This window comes from Aristolochia californica, unplaced genomic scaffold, assembly GCF_029961685.1.
Source record: "Aristolochia californica isolate CCGP_79_NKW_82.1479 unplaced genomic scaffold, dmAriCali1.0.hap1 SCAF_10, whole genome shotgun sequence".
In the NCBI taxonomy this organism is placed as follows: Eukaryota; Viridiplantae; Streptophyta; class Magnoliopsida; order Piperales; family Aristolochiaceae; genus Aristolochia; species Aristolochia californica.
The window spans coordinates 31,256,758-31,275,085 of NW_027181771.1; the positions used below are offsets into that span (position 1 = coordinate 31,256,758).

Genomic DNA, 18,328 nt, shown 5'->3' on the forward strand with positions numbered 1-18,328 from the left:
TTTCAGCCGACAGCTTCCGCTACACCAACATAAACTGGTCGCCTATGAAAGAGAATTGATTGGTCTAGCCAACGCGGTGCGCCACTATCGCCCTTATTTATGGGGGAGATACTTTACCATCCGCACTGACCATTATAGTTTGAAATATCTATTGGATCAGCGTATTTCTACCTCCCCACAGCAGTTATGGGTCAGTAAGTTACTGGGGTTCGACTTCACTGTGGAACATCGAGCGGGCCAGTTGAATACAGTTGCTGATGCTCTCTCCCGTAGAGCTGATTCTTTCTCTCATTTGCATGCCATTAGTCAGCCCACTCCTACGTTGCTGAAAACGATCAAGACCGAGCATAGTTCGGTCTCCGAGTTGCAAGCATTAAGCCAACAAATCACAGCAGGCCACATGCCCTCTGCATGGCGCGTTCGTGATGGTGTTATTACTTACCGGCACCGCATTTACTTGAGCCCAGACTCTCCTCTCATTGTTGTCGTGCTCTCAGCTTATCATAACAGTTATCATGAGGGTATCCAGAAGACTCTTTTCCGCCTCAGGAAGGATTTCTATTGGGATGGTCTGAAGTCCGCTGTTACTGCACATGTCACTGCGTGCACAATCTGCCAGCGCAACAAGGCTGAGCATTTGAGCCCCGCCGGGGTCCTCCAACCCCTCAAGCTTCCCACTCAGGTTTGGTCTGATATCTCCATGGATTTTATTGAAGGTCTTCCGAAGTCATATGGCAAGTCTGTTCTTCTGGTGGTAGTGGACAGGTGCTCTAAGTATGGGCACTTCCTTCCATTGGAACACCCCTACACCGCAACTTCCGTAGCAAAAATATTTTTTACTCACATCGTGCGGCTCTATGGCATTCCCGAGTCCATTGTCAGTGACAGGGACGTCATTTTCACTAGCCAATTCTGGCGTGACTTATTCCACCTATGCGGCACCAAGTTGAATTTTTCCTCCGCCTATCAGCCATAGTCCGATGGCCAGACAGAGGTTCTCAACCGCACCATTGAAATGTACCTCCGATGCTTAGTGGGCGATCGTCCACATCAGTGGGTGGACTGCATTCCTTGGGCAGAATATGCTTACAATACCTCATTCCACACGGCTTTACAGGAGACTCCGTTCCGGGTTGTATACGGCAGGGACCCCCCTCAGCTCCTTTCATATACTCCAGAGTCCACCAGAGTGGACGCAGTTGACGCTGCTCTGATAGAGCGGGATCAGTTGCTCGTGGTTATCCACCTTCGTCTGTGGCAGGCCTAGGTCAAAATGAAGGAGTATTATGATCAAGGTCACCGAGATGTTTAGTACCCCGTTGGTGACTTGGTTTGGTTGCGACTTCAGCATTACATACAGTCCTCCATGGCAGGCGGCAGGCACAAGTTATCGCCCAAATATTTTGGGCCATTCGCCATCTCTCAGCGGGTGGGTGAGGTAGCCTACAAACTCCACTTCCCCCCAGAAGCGCGGATCCATAATGTTTTCCATGTGTCCTTTCTCAAGCCCGTCAAGGGCAGTGATCATCCACGCACCCCATCTCTGCCACCCATGGAAGAAGGTCAGTTATCCCTCATGCCACACCACATTTTAAATGCTCGTCAGAATGCCCACCGCAGGGAGGTGTTAGTTCAGTGGACCCACTCCGACGCTAGCAACGCTACGTGGGAGGACGTTGATGTTTTCCAGCAGGCTTACCCCACGTTCGAGATTGCGGACAACCTCGTTTTTAAGGGGGGGAGTGATGTTGTGGACTCGATAGCAGGACGGGTCACCCAAAGGCGACGAGGTGAGTTGACTCAGACATAAGATGCATGGGAATTAGAGGCCAGAAAAGGGACTTGGCCGTAATTGTAATTTAAATTATTTTTAGTCACGCATATGGAAGCCGTAGGGCAACATTGTAATAATTGGAATTTTCGGACTTAACTTAAGGTCCGTGGAACGAATGAAACAGAAAGGAAGAATTAATCGGGATCTGAGTTCTCCCCTTCGAACCAAGGTCGGCGTTCCCTTGGAACCCCCGGTGACGGCTCCCGACGACGAGCCCTAATCGCTCTCCGGCCTCCTCTGGCGGCGCTTGTCTTCCATCATCCCTTTTCGACTTTCCGTAAAACCTTTCCCGACCCGGGAGGTCTCGGTGGCCAGATTCGACTCTGAAACAGCAAGGTGATCCCTCCCTCCGTCGTGTAACTCGAGCTAGGGCCCGGGAACACAACATAAGACATTCAAGCCTTCTCCTCTCTTTGAGAAATCGTCCAGCCACCCTCTCTTCTCCCTTGACACATTCTCTTCTTCCCTTAATTCAAACTCTTCTCTCTCACGTCGTTCTCCTTTCTCCCTCTTCTCTCTCTTCTTCTTCCACGTTAACCTAGAGTCCTTCTCATGGGGTTCTAACTTCTACAAGTTGTAATCACTTGAGCGAAGGGAATTTCGTCTACTCAGAGTCTAGCAACAATGTTAGCCATCTAATTGGCCATGAAATACCCAAAATTAAGTTGCACCTGTTGAGTGATCACCCACATCCAAAAAATGTCGACTGTAGTCAGTCTCGAATACGTCCCCTTCCTCGAGTTGAGGACATAGGTAACAACCTCCATGATAACTCTTTGGGTCATCATAAGGTCTTTGATTTTGACCTCATAAGAGCTTCCTGCCTGTTGCCCAAATAGTAGGAGTATGGCGTCTTGGATGCTCTGGGGGCAATCATGGTGAAGATCAATCGTCCAATTTTCCTTGACATATTGGATCATCTCCATAAAGGTAGTCCCAAGCAGGTCATTTAGTTCCATGGATTGAATGGAGATGGTGTTCTTCTTCACATAGAAGGATATCCTCAAGTTGTTCGGCACGAGTTCTTCTACCTCAAGATTGTATAGGGATCTTCAATAACATGTTTATATAGAGCAACCTCCTAGGCATGTTGCTCTAGAAGAGATTGATAAGATGTGTAGACTCAAGAAGGTGATATATGGACTTAAGTAGTGTCCTAGGCCTTGATTTGAGAAGTTTGGCCAAGTTGTTGTCTTTCAAGTTCTCTCGGAGTCATTATGATCACTTTTTATTTGTCATGAAACAATCATGTATTGTTGTATTACTAGTATATATATATATGATATTATTCTATTAAGAAGTGACATAAAATGCATTAAAAAGGTGAAAATACATATTTGAAAACATTTCTAGACTAAAGATCTAAGTTCTCTCATATAGTTTCTTGGAATTGAGGTGGCCAGAAGGAAGACACAAAAAATGTCATAGACATGTTACGGGAGTATGGCCTATCAGGGGCCAAACTAGTGGAGACTTCTATAGAGATTGCATAACCTTCATGATGAGCATAGGGATAAACTAAAAAATAAGACAGTGTATCAAAGACTAGTAAAAAAATTGATATATGCCACAGTTTCTTGTCTGGATATATCTTTTGTTGGTAGTATGGTCAATCAATTCATGGACTACCCATGCAAGATACATCTCGAAGTTGCACAAAGGACATTATGATATTTAAAAGGGGCTCCTGGAAAAAGGTTATTTTTAAACCTAATGATCGCATTAAGATAGAAGCTTATTCAAATACAAACTATGTTGGGTCCAAACTTGATATAAAATCAACTATTGGCTATTGTGTTATTGTGTGTTATTGGGAGGAAATTTAATAAGATGGAAGAGTAAGAAATAGAATGTCATGGTTCAGTCCATTACTAAAGCTAAGTATAGAATTATGTCTTATACTATTAGCTAGTTGATTTTGGTAAAGTTAGTGGTTTGGGAATTGAACTTACAGAATGACGGACCAATGGCCATGAATTGTGACAATCAGGCTATTATATTCATTATAAATAATCCAGTATTTAACAAAAGATCAAAACATATAGAAGTGGACCGCCACTTCATTTGAGATGTAATGATGAAAAAAGAAATGGTTACCCTATATGTTCGAACTGGTGATCAAATTGGTGGCATATTCACAAAGGCTTTGGGTAAACATAAATTTGAAATTCTCTATAACAAGTCGGAGCTTAAGAACATCTATGCTTTAACTTGAAAGAGTGTATTAGGAAATGACAGGAGTGGTAATCTGATAATTTTATACTGTCTGTAATGGCAAGTGATGACACCATCTTGATCAGGATATGTAGATGTAACCATAGGTGTAATTTCATGTAATTTGGACATGCAAATGCTAAGTTATAGGCACATAAGTGTATAGAGGATATTTATATCCTTTTACACATTTTTCACTTATTATGTAACCTTGGAAGGTCTTTTTGAATTCTTCTCCTCTCCTCTTTTTTCACTTTCAATCCTCTGTAATCTTTACTTTTTACACCTTCCATAATTAATTACGAGTGGAATCGCACAATTTCTTAGCAACGACCTTCCATTTAAAGAGGCCGCCTCCAGACTCCATAGAACTCTTTGATCTCCTCCCTCTCTTTTAGTGCAAATAGAATAAAAAAGCTTCTTTTAATTTTCATTGCAGCAAACATGCATTACGTACAGAAATAAGCCAAATATACATGTGGCACAATTGCCCTGTGATGATAGAAGGATGAAAGCAAACCTCTAATTGAATTCCTCATTAATCATTTCCCAATCGTCTCCCTCTACTAACAGTAGAGTTCTTCCCGCTGACCCCCGAAATTTGCTTCAGATTCGTTAGAGCATCCTGTGCACACCTCTTTGTATTTGCATTCCCATGCTTAAAGGCTTCCACCAAAGCTTTTACCAGACCTTGATCAACTGAATACGATTGGGCAGAGCCTTCCACTCTTAAAAGCTTCTCCACTATCCATATTAATCTTTCTTGAAGCTCCCCTGGTCTTACCTCAGTGAATAGATTGGTCACAGTATCAATAACATGAAGTTTTTCAAGCACATCAACAGTGCCCCTTAGGCTGTATGGGTCAGATAATAGCGTGGACAGGGCTTCTATTGCGGCTATTTGAACATCTCTACTTTCATCGTGCAAAAGATCAGCTAAAGGTTTCACTACCTGCCCGTTGATCAAGCAAAACCCACTGTTCTCGTCGCACATATTCCCATGTGCTGGGCACAAACAAGGCCCCTTCGAGGCCCTCCCACACAAAAACATGAATGGCGCACAAAACCCACGAGGGAGTTGGGTTTCCATATCACGAGTTGCAGTCAGTAGTTGTGCAGACTCTGATATGTACTTCAGCCCCAGAGCTGCTCTTTGTTTTAGTCTTGGTAGTGACAAAAAGGTTAAATAATCGTGAAATACCTCCAGTAGACAGTTTTCTTGAACTGAACTAAGTATCAGATGGTCTCTACTCTTTGCAAAATGTAGTAAGATCCCAAGAAGCCCTTCTGCCATGCTTGTGGTGTTCTTGGAACCTCTTGAGGAAGTGGATCTTCTTTGGTCTTTGAGAGTAGCAACTGTCCATGATACAAGTCCGGTACCTAATACAGTTTTTACCTCATGTTCGGTCATCGGAAGGTTGGCAAGTATTCGAGCTGCTTCACATCTCACAACAAAAGGAGTTTGTGGCTCCAACAAGGTTTGTTTCAAGAAGGATAGCTTGTTGGAAGCCCTTAGCTCATCGGCCAATGGCTCGGCCAATCTTCTGGAGAGAATGCTTGTAAGCCGAAAGGCATAAAGTCTATGGTTAGCTTCTGGATGTTCAAGAAACAGACTGATGGTAACTAAACCTGCAACAGATCTAATGTGCGCAGCTGCAGATTCTGCAAAGAGACGAAATGAGTCAGATATAGATCAAGTTTGCCTCCCAGAAAAAAATCACATGTGAACCTATAAATGGCAATATTTAAGCAGCCTAAAGCTAACAATTCAAACATTCGTCCCTAAGTGGAGAGTAAAAAACACCATCAAATTTAAAGAAGTCTATTACAACTATGATCAATTCCTGACCATTTTGGGTTCGTCACATGGGTCCTAGTCCACTCTGATCGATTGCTCGCTTACTCCATTGCAGGTAGTGCAATATATATGTGGGTTTAGTCTTAACTCAGGTGGTATGTTATGAAGACCGTTCAACTTTCTCTAACTTAAAGAGAGGATATTTTAGACATTTTGATGGATTTTACAATTAAGTGAGTATTAGGAGTCAAATCCGGCCCCAGTGACAGTACTCTCTTTACTGCAGTGCTCTCTCTCCTTTACTGCTCCTTCTCTTCTCCTTTAAATCCTCTTTAAAATCTTTAAATCAAGTTTTCTAAAGTGGGTAATTCACAATGTGGGGGGTGGGGGGGAATCAATACTCTGTACTGCAAGGCCAATTTTATTAGTGCAAGTTCGGTACAGTCCTTTACTGAAGCTTTTGTATTAATTGGCAAGTTCATTGAAATATGAAGTCCAAGAATGCAACCATAATTGTCAGTTGTGAAAATGAATTGTAAGTAAGAGGAAGTTGAACACACTCATAGAGAAAAGAGTAGAACTTAAGACGCATAACACAACAGACATTTTCTCCCTTGCTGGAAAAATTTGGACATATCAAAACAAAATATGAAACCTCCCATGAGAGAGATGGCTAGACTGCACTTATAGCATTGAAATGCATGACAAATTGGACTACACTAGACAGTACCTTATCACTATATGTCACAGCTAAATTCTCAAGACAAAACAATAAAATAAAAAAAAAAAAAACTCACAGGGTACAAAGGTCAGACTGTCAATTAAAAGGATAATGGATTTTATAATTCAATGTTATGGAGAAAGTATTTCACAAGCTGAAGCGGAAGGACATCAAGTGTCCACTAAAAGCATGATCTTGCACTTACCCAACTTGGAATATGAAATTCACTTGAACTGGGTGGTATACATTTGGGGAAGTATATATAATTTTATAAAAAAGCCTCAACCCAAGAAATTAACCTCATCATGCTCTATTTCTAATGTCCAATTTCTAAAATTGCAATGTGAGATATAAGAAACTGAAAGTCATTCATGTGACTTCTTCTCCTTTAGAAGTCAAATTGGGTTAACAACAAGAAAGACAAATCCCTTATAAAAAATGTAAATGAACAATACCTGATGCTTGAGGAGAAGATACAATTCCAAAAAGGATCTGTAGAACTGCAACTTGACAAGTTGGAACCGCATTGGATAAAACCCCCAAAAGCTTGTGAATTATGACCTCTGATTGCAACATATGCCCTTCATGATCTCCAGCTGCTAGCTCCCAATGCCCAGGCTTGGAGACAATGTTTGCCAATATTACAGCTGCATCTTCATTATGACCTAACAGCTCATCTTGGGTTTGGTTGAAGAGAATATTTGTGAGAGCAGGAAGTGCAGCACAATCAACAAGAATAATGGCATTGTCATCCAAACTTGACAGATTAAGCATTGCTCGCAGACTTGATGCCCTAGCCTCAGCTTTCGATGAGAGCATATTTACAAGTACTTTGGCTCCTTGCCTAGCAATAACCTCCTTCCCATTACTGGGTAAAGTCATGTTCCCAACTAGTGATGCCATTTCTATTTTAATATCTTCATCACCTATATTATGGAATAGAACATGCACAACTCAATAATAGTAATAGTAGAACAACAACGACAACGACAAAATCAATGACATTGAAACATTCTTTCAATTTTCTCCTTATTGGTTTGCAAAAATAGTATTTTAAGATTAAAGGTGAGAAAGGGTATGTTAGCTGAAAAACCTTAGGGAGGAAGAACACAGAGGAGTCCTATGTAGCATAAAAAGAAAAGATTCCTACAAACAATATAGGTTCCCATTTTTTTTAAAATGATAAGTTCATGTATTTTTTGTGGTTATTGTTGATGGTTGTACCTGTCCACTTTTGAAGCTAGTTAACTGAGAGTGAGAATTGTTGTAAATATGAAAGAATAATTCCATGTTAGTTGGAGCTTCAGAAGATCCTACATTTGTTAGTTGGAAAGAGGTCTCTTAACTTTAGTAGCCATTCTGGGAGAAACTGGCCCAACAATAACATGGTATCAAAGCCACTACAAGCCTCTTTCTATGTTATGTGTGATCTTTGTGTTTGTTCACTATGGCCCATGTCTGTATATTCTCCATGTTATAATCCATGCTGTCAATTTAACAAAGAAGTGAGAGGGAGTGTTAGAGGGTAAAAAATTCCAATCCATAGTTGTACATGAGTTCCATTTCTCAAGCCAGTTGCCTTTGAGAGAGTGATTGTGTGTGAGAGAATAACACTACATTATTTTGTGCTTGAGAAGACCCTGTGATTATTAGTGAGGAAGAGGACCTCCAACTTTGGTTGGTCACTTTGGGAGGAACTGGCCCAACTTTCTGAGAAAATTGTGTTGTATACTTTCTACATGACAAAGAATTGCCACTGTAAATCTCTGTAGAGTAGACTCTCCATTTCGGGTGATAAAGTTTTTCAATAATGATGAAATGAAACAGCATTCCTATTGACTTTGTCTGAAGTGAGAAGATTATCTTGAATGAAATTTATTTTGCATAGTGCCAATTCTGGACATTCAGTGTTACTAACAGCAGTTTTATTTTTATTTTTTTAAAAGTGAAACAAACAGCAGAAATTTTAGATGACTGCACTTGCACAAGCACTATTGTCAAATTTCAAACCCTCAATTCTATATATCATCATTCACCAATGGATAAATTTCAAAGCCTTACTTTACATAGCTTGTCATCTAACTAGAATCTCAGATGAAATTCATAGAATTGTTAGATAGTACAATATGGCATCCGTGACATGTCATTACTAACTGTGGACATGTCCAGCAAAAAATGAAGGCACCCTCAGTAATAAGGAAATTTTCTAACTCCAGCCCACCATTAATGCTTTATGTTCATTTGGTATCAGTCCTGCTGCATGGTCGACTCATTATGATTTTCTATTAACAAATTCTAAAGGTTGATATTTCCCTGCTTGATTGATCAAGCAAATCTCAGGTAGCAATTCAGTAGATGAGCAAGTACCATGGCAAATGGTATCCACAAAATGTCCATTATCTGGTGAGACTAAATAGCAATGGACATACCTCCACAAAGACGAGAGAGCAAAGGTTGAAATCTTCCTGCTGCAGCTAAGTGTTGAACATTTTCCTCCACCTTCTCCATGTTTCTTAGAACTTCCTCGGCTAGACTAGATAGAATTGGATTTTCAGGGTTTCCAGTAATGCTAGAGAGCAGAACTAGAGCTCCTTTTTGAGATGCTATTTTTGCACAAATATCCACATTAATTGAGAACTCAGCTAATAATTTCACTGCATACTCTTTCTCCATCTCCAAGCTTCCAGTAAGACTATGTATAGCTAATCGGATCATACCTTCTTCAATCATTATAAGCTGGCAAATCATAAGAAAAATATTCATTTTTTATTTAAAGAAAAGGAAATTCATGATAAAAAAATTTATTTTCATTATTTTATTAAAAGGTGCAAATTTAATGGAAAAAAACAAAATAAAATTCACAGGCCAATAACTGGGGAATTCCAACAACAAAGATCAGGTAAGAGCTAAAGAGAACTATTATCTATAAGCTGTTCGAAGAAAGGTCAATGTCCCTATTCAAGACTTGAGAGAATTCATCACGACCACTGTCCAATGAACAATGGTACTTCAGAAATTCACAATGCAGACCATGGCACTGTTTACTGTTCCAACAGCATCAAAACGATTTGCGGGTCAAGATAAAGAGCTGAATTGGGTTTTAGAAGATATGTTTGTCCCCAGCATTTATGGGGAGCAACTTTTAAGTCTGTTGACGCACATGACAATCAAGAAGAAAAAAACCTTCTGCAATAAAGAACAACCTCACCACCTAGGCTATTCTATTCCTGCAGTTAATATATTTACAATCAGACTTTTGGCTTATGTAACATTCTATAATATGATAAATAGAATTTGGACTGGAATTATCTTCCTTAGTTTGGAACATCAGTTCTTTATCTTCCTTAGAATTTGAACATCAGTTCTTTGCTTCAGTTCCATAAATCATGAGTTCTTTCTACACTCAAATGTCACTGTCATTGATTTTTCTTTCTATTTTCATGCTCTATCAATTTACCTATTTTTAGAGAATGAAATGGAGTTGTCTTTTATTAACTCTGTCATTGCTAAGCTACAGAATTGGCTCCAAATACAAATATTGAAAAGTTCAGAGGTTTTTACAGATAAGAAAATTAGCATCTAACAAGAATAAATTTCCACACCTAGTTAATTATGGATTCTTCAGCCAATTCATTGACAATCAGTTACGTTATTTTCTGCTGTCTTACATTCAAGATATATTAAATTAAAACTTTCAAACTAATGTCTTATTCTATTTGAACATATGCAGCTTCTTAGTCAATAGGAGTTAATCTCAAACTAATAGTAAGCTTTCTACTTTAAGTCAGTGTCTAAGCTAAAGTCATTAGTTCTTTTTTTAATTTAGAAGTTTTGCTTTTATAATTCAAAGTAAGTCCGCATTAGAAATGCTATTTACTCTACATGTCTATGTTTTAGCACTTCTTTTTGTAATATAACTATTTGGTGGGGACACCAGTGTGCCACAAGTCTCACGAGTCTACACTCAGAGACTTTGGGCCCCACCAGGACCCACCACCCCATACTTTTGTAATTTATTATTATTTTTTTTAATTCTCCTGATTTTAATTCTCCAACTCAACGTAAGGCGTTAATTAGGCTCCACAACTTAACATCTATCACGCACCTTTCGGAAAAATGACTCCATCTTTGTTGTGGTAGATCGTTTTTTCCAAGATGGCTTTATCCCTTGTGCGAAAACTTTTGATGCATCTAGAGTTGCTCGACTATTCTTTGATGAGATTGTCAAGCTATACAGTCTTCCTCATACCATAGTTTCTGACAAAGATGTCTGCTTCAAGAGCTACTTTTGGAAAACTTTGTGGTACTTAGTAGGTACGCAATTGAAATTTTCTACTGCATACCATTCACAAACTGATGGTTAGACTGAAGTTGCTAATCGCAGTTTAGGTAACCTATGCCTTGTTGGTGACCATCATCGGATATGTGACTTAATTCTTCTAGTTGCAACAACAATTCGGTGAATAGGTCAATAGGTATGAGCCCGTTTCAAGTTGTCCATGGGTATCAACCTAGGAAACCTCTAGATCTTATACCAAGTCTCCCCATGCTAGGGTGTCTGAGTCCATTGTTTCATTTGCACATCGAGTCCAAGAATTCCATGCTGAAATTAATAAACGTACTCACACAAGTAATGTCCAATACAAAATGTATTCTGATATGTGCAAAAATTCTAAAGAATTTAATGAGGGTGACTATGTCATAGTTCGGATTCGACCCGAGCAGCTACCTTCGGAGCAAGCTCGAAAGTTGCAAGCCCGTATTGCAGGACCATTTAAGGTGCTAAAAAGAATGGGAACTAATGCTTATGTTGTTGATTTGTCACCTGAATTTGGCATTACCTCCACTTTTAACATTGATGACTTGATTGCATACAGGGGTCCTCCATCCATTTCTAATGTTCCATTTTGACCAACTCTTTCTGACTCTACCACTTCGTCCAATATAGCACCCATTCCCACCTCTACAGCCCCTTTGACTCCTTCCCCTCTTCCTTTACCACCATCACAAAAAGATCATATTGATGCTATTTTAGATGAACAAGTGGTTTTCACCAGGAACGGTGCAATTCAACGTTTCTTAGTACGGTGGGCAGGTTGTCCAGATTCAGACAAAACTTGGATTTCTTACGAGGCACTGCAGTAGTAGGATCCAGATTTGTTCAAGTATTATTAGAGCCTCCAAGATGGGGTCGAGATTTGCCTACCCCGGGAGAGTTGGTGGGGACACCAGTGTGCCACCAGTCCCATGAGTCTACACTTGGAGACATCGGGCCCCACCAAGACCCACCACCCCCATATTTTTGTGATTTATTTATTTTATTTTATTTTTGTTTTAATTCCCCTGATTTTACGAGATTTATCAAATAGTGATTTATCTCCTTTTTTTAAATTTGAATTTCAGTTTGTTTCTTATTTAAAGGATTGTAATCAGAATAGTGAGATAGATTATTGATGAATTGAAATTATTTTTTGTTCCCTCCTCCTCAATTCCTCTCTTTTTTCTCTGATACTCCTATTCTTCCCCAATTTCACCATCAACACTGTGAAGATTACGCCGTTCCGCATCACTATTACTAAGTTATAAGGTTGAGCAATAGGTCTCCTAAGTAGCTAGTATTTTGGGATAGAACCGGGCTTAATCTAATAGTGGTATCAGAAAAGGTTACTCAACATCTGTGAGTTGACCTTGTCAACTAAGGTTATGTCGTCCATCACTATATTTTTTCCCCACCCTTCTTTATCCTTTGCAGGTTTTGTGTTAAGCTCTTCGTTTCCCACTTGTTCAACCCCACATAGTTCTTCTTCGGCTCTACCTTGTTCAGAGTCCTTCAATATTCTTCCTTTAATTCCCTGAAAATTCTAGTTTTTTGCTTGAAAGTTTTAAGTTTTTAGTTCTGGTACAACAAAAGTGTCAGTTTCCAGTGTTGCTATGATTGCGGATTAATCTTTTTTTCCCTGTGAAAGAGATTGAAGTAGAGACTGTGATTCTCCAACGTACTTGCGCATGGGCAAAGCCCACAAATGCATTACCAATTACCTCAGACAATTCTCTGACACCATTTACTCCTAGGGCAGGCTCACTTTTTCAGCAAGGATATCTCCAAATCGCTCATGTATACTCCATTAATCCTCAATCTAGCAAGCCTTGTCGCACCTTCCATATCATCTGACAAGTACTTCATCAACTTGAAATCAATTAAATTCCCCTCAATACATCATTGGTCTCAATCAACAACAATGGCAAGGGTAGAAAAAAAATGAGGGCAATCACTCCTTAACTTCTCTTGAGACAAGTATCTTCAACACTATTGATAGGAATTTGTAAACATATCAAGAACGGAGTATACAACACACAAATAACGTGAAAAGCACAAACTAGGCCTCGACTCACACACACATTCTACTCTAATGCCACTATTGTATTAAGGTCCATTCCATCCAAAATGATAGCCACTTAGGAGGCTTATTGCTCAATCTTATAACAAATACTATTCCTTAACACTTTTCAGTATAAGACTTTTTTCCACTCAATACTTTCCCTTACTTCCACGCATACAATAACGGGCCTAAGACATGGGTACAAACTCCTAACAGAGCATAGAAAACACAAAAAACATAGGGAGAGACAATTGGGTCTCGGCCCACACATATATCCTGCTCTAATACTACTACTGGATTAATCTAGTTTTATCCCAAAATGACTAGCCACTTAGGAAGCCTAATGCTCAACCTTATAACCCAATACTATTTCTTGACATTTTTTAATGTGAGACTTTTTCCTACTCAACAGTAACTTTTAGAAATGGTGGGTCTAGAGAGATCAACTGATCAACAATAGACTAGTTTGACCACCCGCTTTTTCTTCTGTCACTCTTGAGAACTCTCTTTCTCCTTCTTCTTTTGGTTTTCTCCTCATATTTTCTCCATTTTTATCTCATTTTTTCTCTTTTTCTTCCATTTGTTCTTCTCAAAGTTTACATGGTATCAACACCTTAAGGTCTGAACCATGTTCTTTCAATAAGAGATGAAGTTAAAAGGAAAGGTATTAGAAGAATAAACCTGCAGTCATAGATTTTAGTTTTCCATCATAGAATCTTTTGCAACAATTCATTATGAAAAGAAATGTTAGAAATAAAAGAATGAGTAAAACACAGAAATGAAGAGCAGAAGCAATCACAACACAAAAAGTGAGGTGTGGAAAGGAGGCATGTCAAACTGGTCTTTCAATAACTAGTGGACCTTCTTAAATTGACTTTTTATTAATAAAGTTTTGAGTACAAAAAGGAGTTCTAAGACACTCAGAGATAGAAATTAATTAGGATCCTAAAGTTCATTAACCTTGATTTTCCAGAAGATGTTACTTTTTTTTATAGTATGTAATTCAGAAGCTGACAAAATAAAACCCTATTAAATGTCCCACTCTGTACCTCTCATCTTCTACGAAACTGAATAAAACACAAGTTTCCATCTAATAGAATAAGACTTCTAATAGAGTGGTAATTCTTCAGTATTGGAATATTACCATTAGGCAATTGTTAAAGTCCTCTACAGAAATATAAAAAATTTCTACTGTCTTTTCTTCTCATCAGACAAAAATACCACTAGGTTGCATGCTTGATACGAATTTCTAGAATGAGTATCAGGTCCAACTGTTTAAGTTCTAAAAACAGAAAAATGAATGCAAATCAAATAGGTGAATAGTACACAAGCCTTAAGAAATTAGAGCCCACATCCACACCTTGCTCTCACTATCCTTCGCCAAGCTAAGTAGCGCCATAAGAGCTTTGCTCCTCAAGAGAGAACCGATACTCTTTGAAAAGTTCTGTAGCATCTTCACAATCAAAACAATAATACCTGACTTCCTTATCTTATACCTAGTGAAAGGGTACTCTTCTGAACAATTATAAATATTGTCCAATATGCGTTCAACAGAATCCACTGAACAGGAAGAGTCCTCTCTAAGATACTCCAACGCTGAAGTAACCTGCATATCAACATTTCTGTCAATCCACTCTTCAATTGCTCCAGCCAACCCAATGTTTGGTTTCAGTGTCAAACTCCTAAGCACCTGTCCAGTCACAGGACATGTTGGATCTCGTCCATCCTCAATGCACCTATCAAACCAATATTGAATTGCAGTTCTCTCATAAGTTTGAAAAGACTCAAGAACCACAGGATCTTTCATCACTTCTTTGGTAAGTGGGCAGAGGAAGTTCTTAAAAGGTGGGATATGTGCATCCTCTTCAAACTTCTGATCCATAATCTGGCCACCTGAATTGGGAGTGATTGACCAAGTTTCAAATATTTTCTCCAAGGACATCAAAATCCTACGCTCTGAGATGGAACTGGATCCAGAAAGATCAGCTTTCAGGAGTTTTATCTGTTCGGCCAATTCATTGTAATTCTCGGAGACAGTTCCAATAGCCCGTGCTAAATCCATCATAATGGCACTTTGAACAGCTTTACTAGTTTCTCTGCCATGTGCCTCCTTCTGCAGGGTGAAAGAGAGCCTCTCTTCATTCTCTGTCACCTAGAACAATAAGCAAAAATTCTTAGAAAAAGATAAAAAGAGACACAATAAATTGCACTTCTCCAATGATGTCACTCAACTTTTGTAAAACATGTGCATTATAAAAGTGAAAATGAAAGGAAAAACAGGAAGAACATGTCCCCTTATTGAACACGTTCTTCCATCATCTTGCACCAAAATAAAACTAACAAAACATCACGTTTACAGAAATACCTAGGGAGCAGGTGCTTCACCTTTCATTAGTAACTCAAATTACATTTAGAATTCCTATACAAAGGAAGAATCTATTGTGTTCCAATTTGACAGGAACTCCAAGGATTACCCAGAAGATTTGCACTCAGTGTATAAGTTTAAATATTCCCATAAGTTGTAAAAGCATTTTATGGATTAAAACAAGATCCTCGTGCTTGGTATGGTAAGATCTCTGAGTTGTTTGTGTTTAGTCGTATGACATCAAATTCAGGTCTCTTTGTTAAATAAGGAAAAAGGTTGATTAAGCTCACCATACAATTCATCGAAGTGGATGATCATATACTCACAAGAGAAGATGTGATTGAATTTCAGATTATTTCAGACAGACTTCCACTAAGGATAGAAATGAAGAAAACTGTTAACTAAGTTCTGTGTCAACAATGTATCTCAGATTTGTAATGCAAATCAGTGATGGGGAACTACATCTATTTCTACACCAATAGTTGTAAATTCCAAGTTGAATTAAGATGCAGGGGAGAGCCTCAAGACTAATGACATGTATCGCCAGTTGGATCAGAGTCTGATTTAGCTGACTCTGACCCATCAGATTGCTTAAGTTTATGCAAAATCAGGGAAAGCCACAACTTGAAGTAAATTGACATATCTTATGGTATGTGAAAAATCAGAACAAATTACTCTATTAAATTGGTTGTCAGAATCTAAACTAAATATATCTAGCAGAAAATCCAGTCCTTTCATGCCCAAATATAACACATTGGAGTCTGTAATCATTTTATTAGAGAGAAGCTGTTGAAAAGTGGCATTGAGCTACTTCCAAGGGGTTACCTTTCTCAAAGCTCTCTCAAATTTATGCAACTATACAGGATCCACAAAAATGTGGAAATGAGGATCATGATTGACTCTCGCAAGCTCTGAAGTGCTTGGAAACATTAGAAATTGGCATTTTGGGTTTAGCGCCACAAGGAGTGGGGAGTAGAAGATATGAAAAGAGCCTCACTTCTACTTCATTTATTGCAAGAGCCATCTAAGAGAGCTGGTTCTCGTGGGCCTATCCCTACCACATTTCAAACTCTAGAACATGCATGAAGCGGTCAACTTTACTCGCATGTGCTAATTCTGTCTGGTTCAGTCACCTTGCACCAAACCCACTGAAAAGTTGCATGGAGCTCACTGAAGCTTTCCTAAGAGGGCAAAAAGAAAAAGGAGACCAGAAATGCGGAGGCATCCGTAAGCACCCTTTGTTGTCTCTGACATCAAAACAGTCTTTCTTCTGCACACTTTTCCATCGCATTCACAAAATTAAAACGAAAGGGAAGCGGTTAACTTCGCCTTTTTTTTGGTGTTTTCAAGCTCTTAAGCATTTGTGAGAAGAATAAACACGTAGAATAAATGTAAACAGGACCGGAAAGAACCAGAAAAAAAATGCACAAGGAAAAGCATTTCCAATAAAGAACTTGTAATCTTGTATAGCAGAGGCCAAGAAATGTTCTTCAACACATTAAATACGTTATATTTGAAGTAATTTTGTCTCTTCGCTATCTTTCTGCGTTCTAACTTTGACATAAAGAAGGACGAAAAACCAAACAAACATTTAGGCCGCTTCAAAATTAGCTTGACTTACTTTGAATTCCGACTGCTTCATATCTTTGGACAAGTCTTCGATCTTCTTCCTCAGATCGGAATTCCCAACCAACTCCGAATCCAATAAAGCTAGCCATCTCCCTATCGCCACCGTTCTTTCCTGAAGTGATTTGGATAGAGATACACAATTTATCAAAACGTATATCTTACTTTTTTGGCGGTACACAGATAAAGACTCGTCCGATAGCGTCAGATCAGAAGCGATGCCTTTAAAGGCAGTGTGAACGGCCGGCGACGGATTCACCTGCAAAGATCTCACGAACTGGTTGAGGAGGAGATGCAACCGCGTGGCATAACTGGAGAACCGCTTGGGAATATCGAAGGAACAATTCTCAAAGGAGGAGGAGATTTCAACGAGGGAACGATTGATCAAGTCGACCGCCGGCGAGGAGAATCCGGCCGCTGATGCCATTTCCCACCGAAATGGTGGCGGTTTGGCATCCAAGAGGCTGGCGAATTTGCCAGGGGGGCCTAGCTCGACGGAGAGTCTAGTTTTTTTAATGTAAAACGCGTAAAACTGAGCTTTGTTTTACTAAGCAGAAGGCGTAAGACTTGATCCAGTCTGCTGTTTATCTCTCTCCGGCATCATTCCAAAGCGAGTTCGAACTTCGACCTCCTGATTCCAGACGCGACCGAAACCATAAAACACGAATGAAAAGTCAATATTGTGGGTCCAACTAGTACTTTGTCCTCTAGTGACCTGAAAAGTTGACCAGATATTTTGACTTTTCATTTTTTGACTTAGGAAGAATCTGAACCCAAAAGTTTTGCCGTATCGGGTACTGTTCTGTGTTAGTGGAACTGTATGGGCCCTTTAGGATACCCAGTACGATTTTTCCGGATTACCAAATCTACCATAAGGTCGATAAGTGAGTAGGGAAGGAGAAAATACCCCCTCCGTCTTAAGCTGTACCACGTATCGGGTCAGATTTTTAGACTGATCTTATCGGCCGACACGGATAAGAAACAGATTTTACTGGACTGTGTAGTTTGTTTTTTTTGTAACTTGCAGTCTCCGTGAGTTCGGAACCTTATTCGGCGGTGTCAGTTCACTGGACCATTCCCGGTCGGATCCGGTTCCCGGGTCCGAGGGGCAGCACTTCCTAAGCATGTAATGACATCATGAGACGCATGAGTTCGGTGTGTTTAGATGCTAACGGACAAGGTAAAATACTGCAAGTAGACTCTGGTAGCCTAATCGAAACCGGAAGCCTATCGACCGGTGAAAATCATTAAAGTTTCTCGAGGCTTTTGAACCGTTTAGAAATTAGTGACGATAATGTAAATAATATCATGTTGCCTTAATCTAATCATGATTAGTGTTAAGTATCTTTACGTGCTTCGGACAACTGAACTCTTGTCAAAAAGAAAAAAA

The 18,328-nt window shown here is 39.5% G+C and overlaps 2 protein-coding genes across 2 annotated transcripts; one reads left to right on the forward strand and one right to left on the reverse strand.

Moving 5' to 3' along the window:
- Nucleotides 1-1,366: 1,366 nt before the first annotated feature.
- On the forward strand, nucleotides 1,367-1,810 carry LOC137943078 (uncharacterized). The gene has a single exon (XM_068788772.1). It carries the CDS (start codon nucleotides 1,367-1,369, stop codon nucleotides 1,808-1,810), a length of 444 nt encoding a protein of 147 aa, XP_068644873.1.
- Nucleotides 1,811-4,491: 2,681 nt separating this feature from the next.
- LOC137942433 (U-box domain-containing protein 43-like) lies at nucleotides 4,492-17,529 on the reverse strand. The gene is made up of 5 exons (XM_068788071.1): nucleotides 16,934-17,529; nucleotides 14,308-15,099; nucleotides 8,997-9,303; nucleotides 7,023-7,493; nucleotides 4,492-5,710 (listed from the first exon to the last, which is right to left on the reverse strand). The coding sequence occupies exons 1-5, from the start codon at nucleotides 17,363-17,365 to the stop codon at nucleotides 4,587-4,589; spliced, it is 3,126 nt and encodes a 1,041-aa protein (XP_068644172.1). The 5' UTR covers nucleotides 17,366-17,529; the 3' UTR covers nucleotides 4,492-4,586.
- Nucleotides 17,530-18,328: the final 799 nt, after the last annotated feature.

Coding starts and splice junctions, on each gene's coding strand:
- LOC137942433 (XM_068788071.1), bottom strand. CDS start 17,365: ATGGCATCAGCGGCCGGATTCTCCTCGCCGGCGGTCGACTTGATCAAT. Junction 9,304..14,307: donor CGAAGGATAGTGAGAGCAAG/GTGTGGATGTGG, acceptor ATGATTTGCCAG/CTTATAATGATTGAAGAAGG. Junction 5,711..7,022: donor ATCTTCTCCTCAAGCATCAG/GTATTGTTCATT, acceptor GTCTCTTTGCAG/AATCTGCAGCTGCGCACATT.
- LOC137943078 (XM_068788772.1), top strand. CDS start 1,367: ATGGCAGGCGGCAGGCACAAGTTATCGCCCAAATATTTTGGGCCATTC.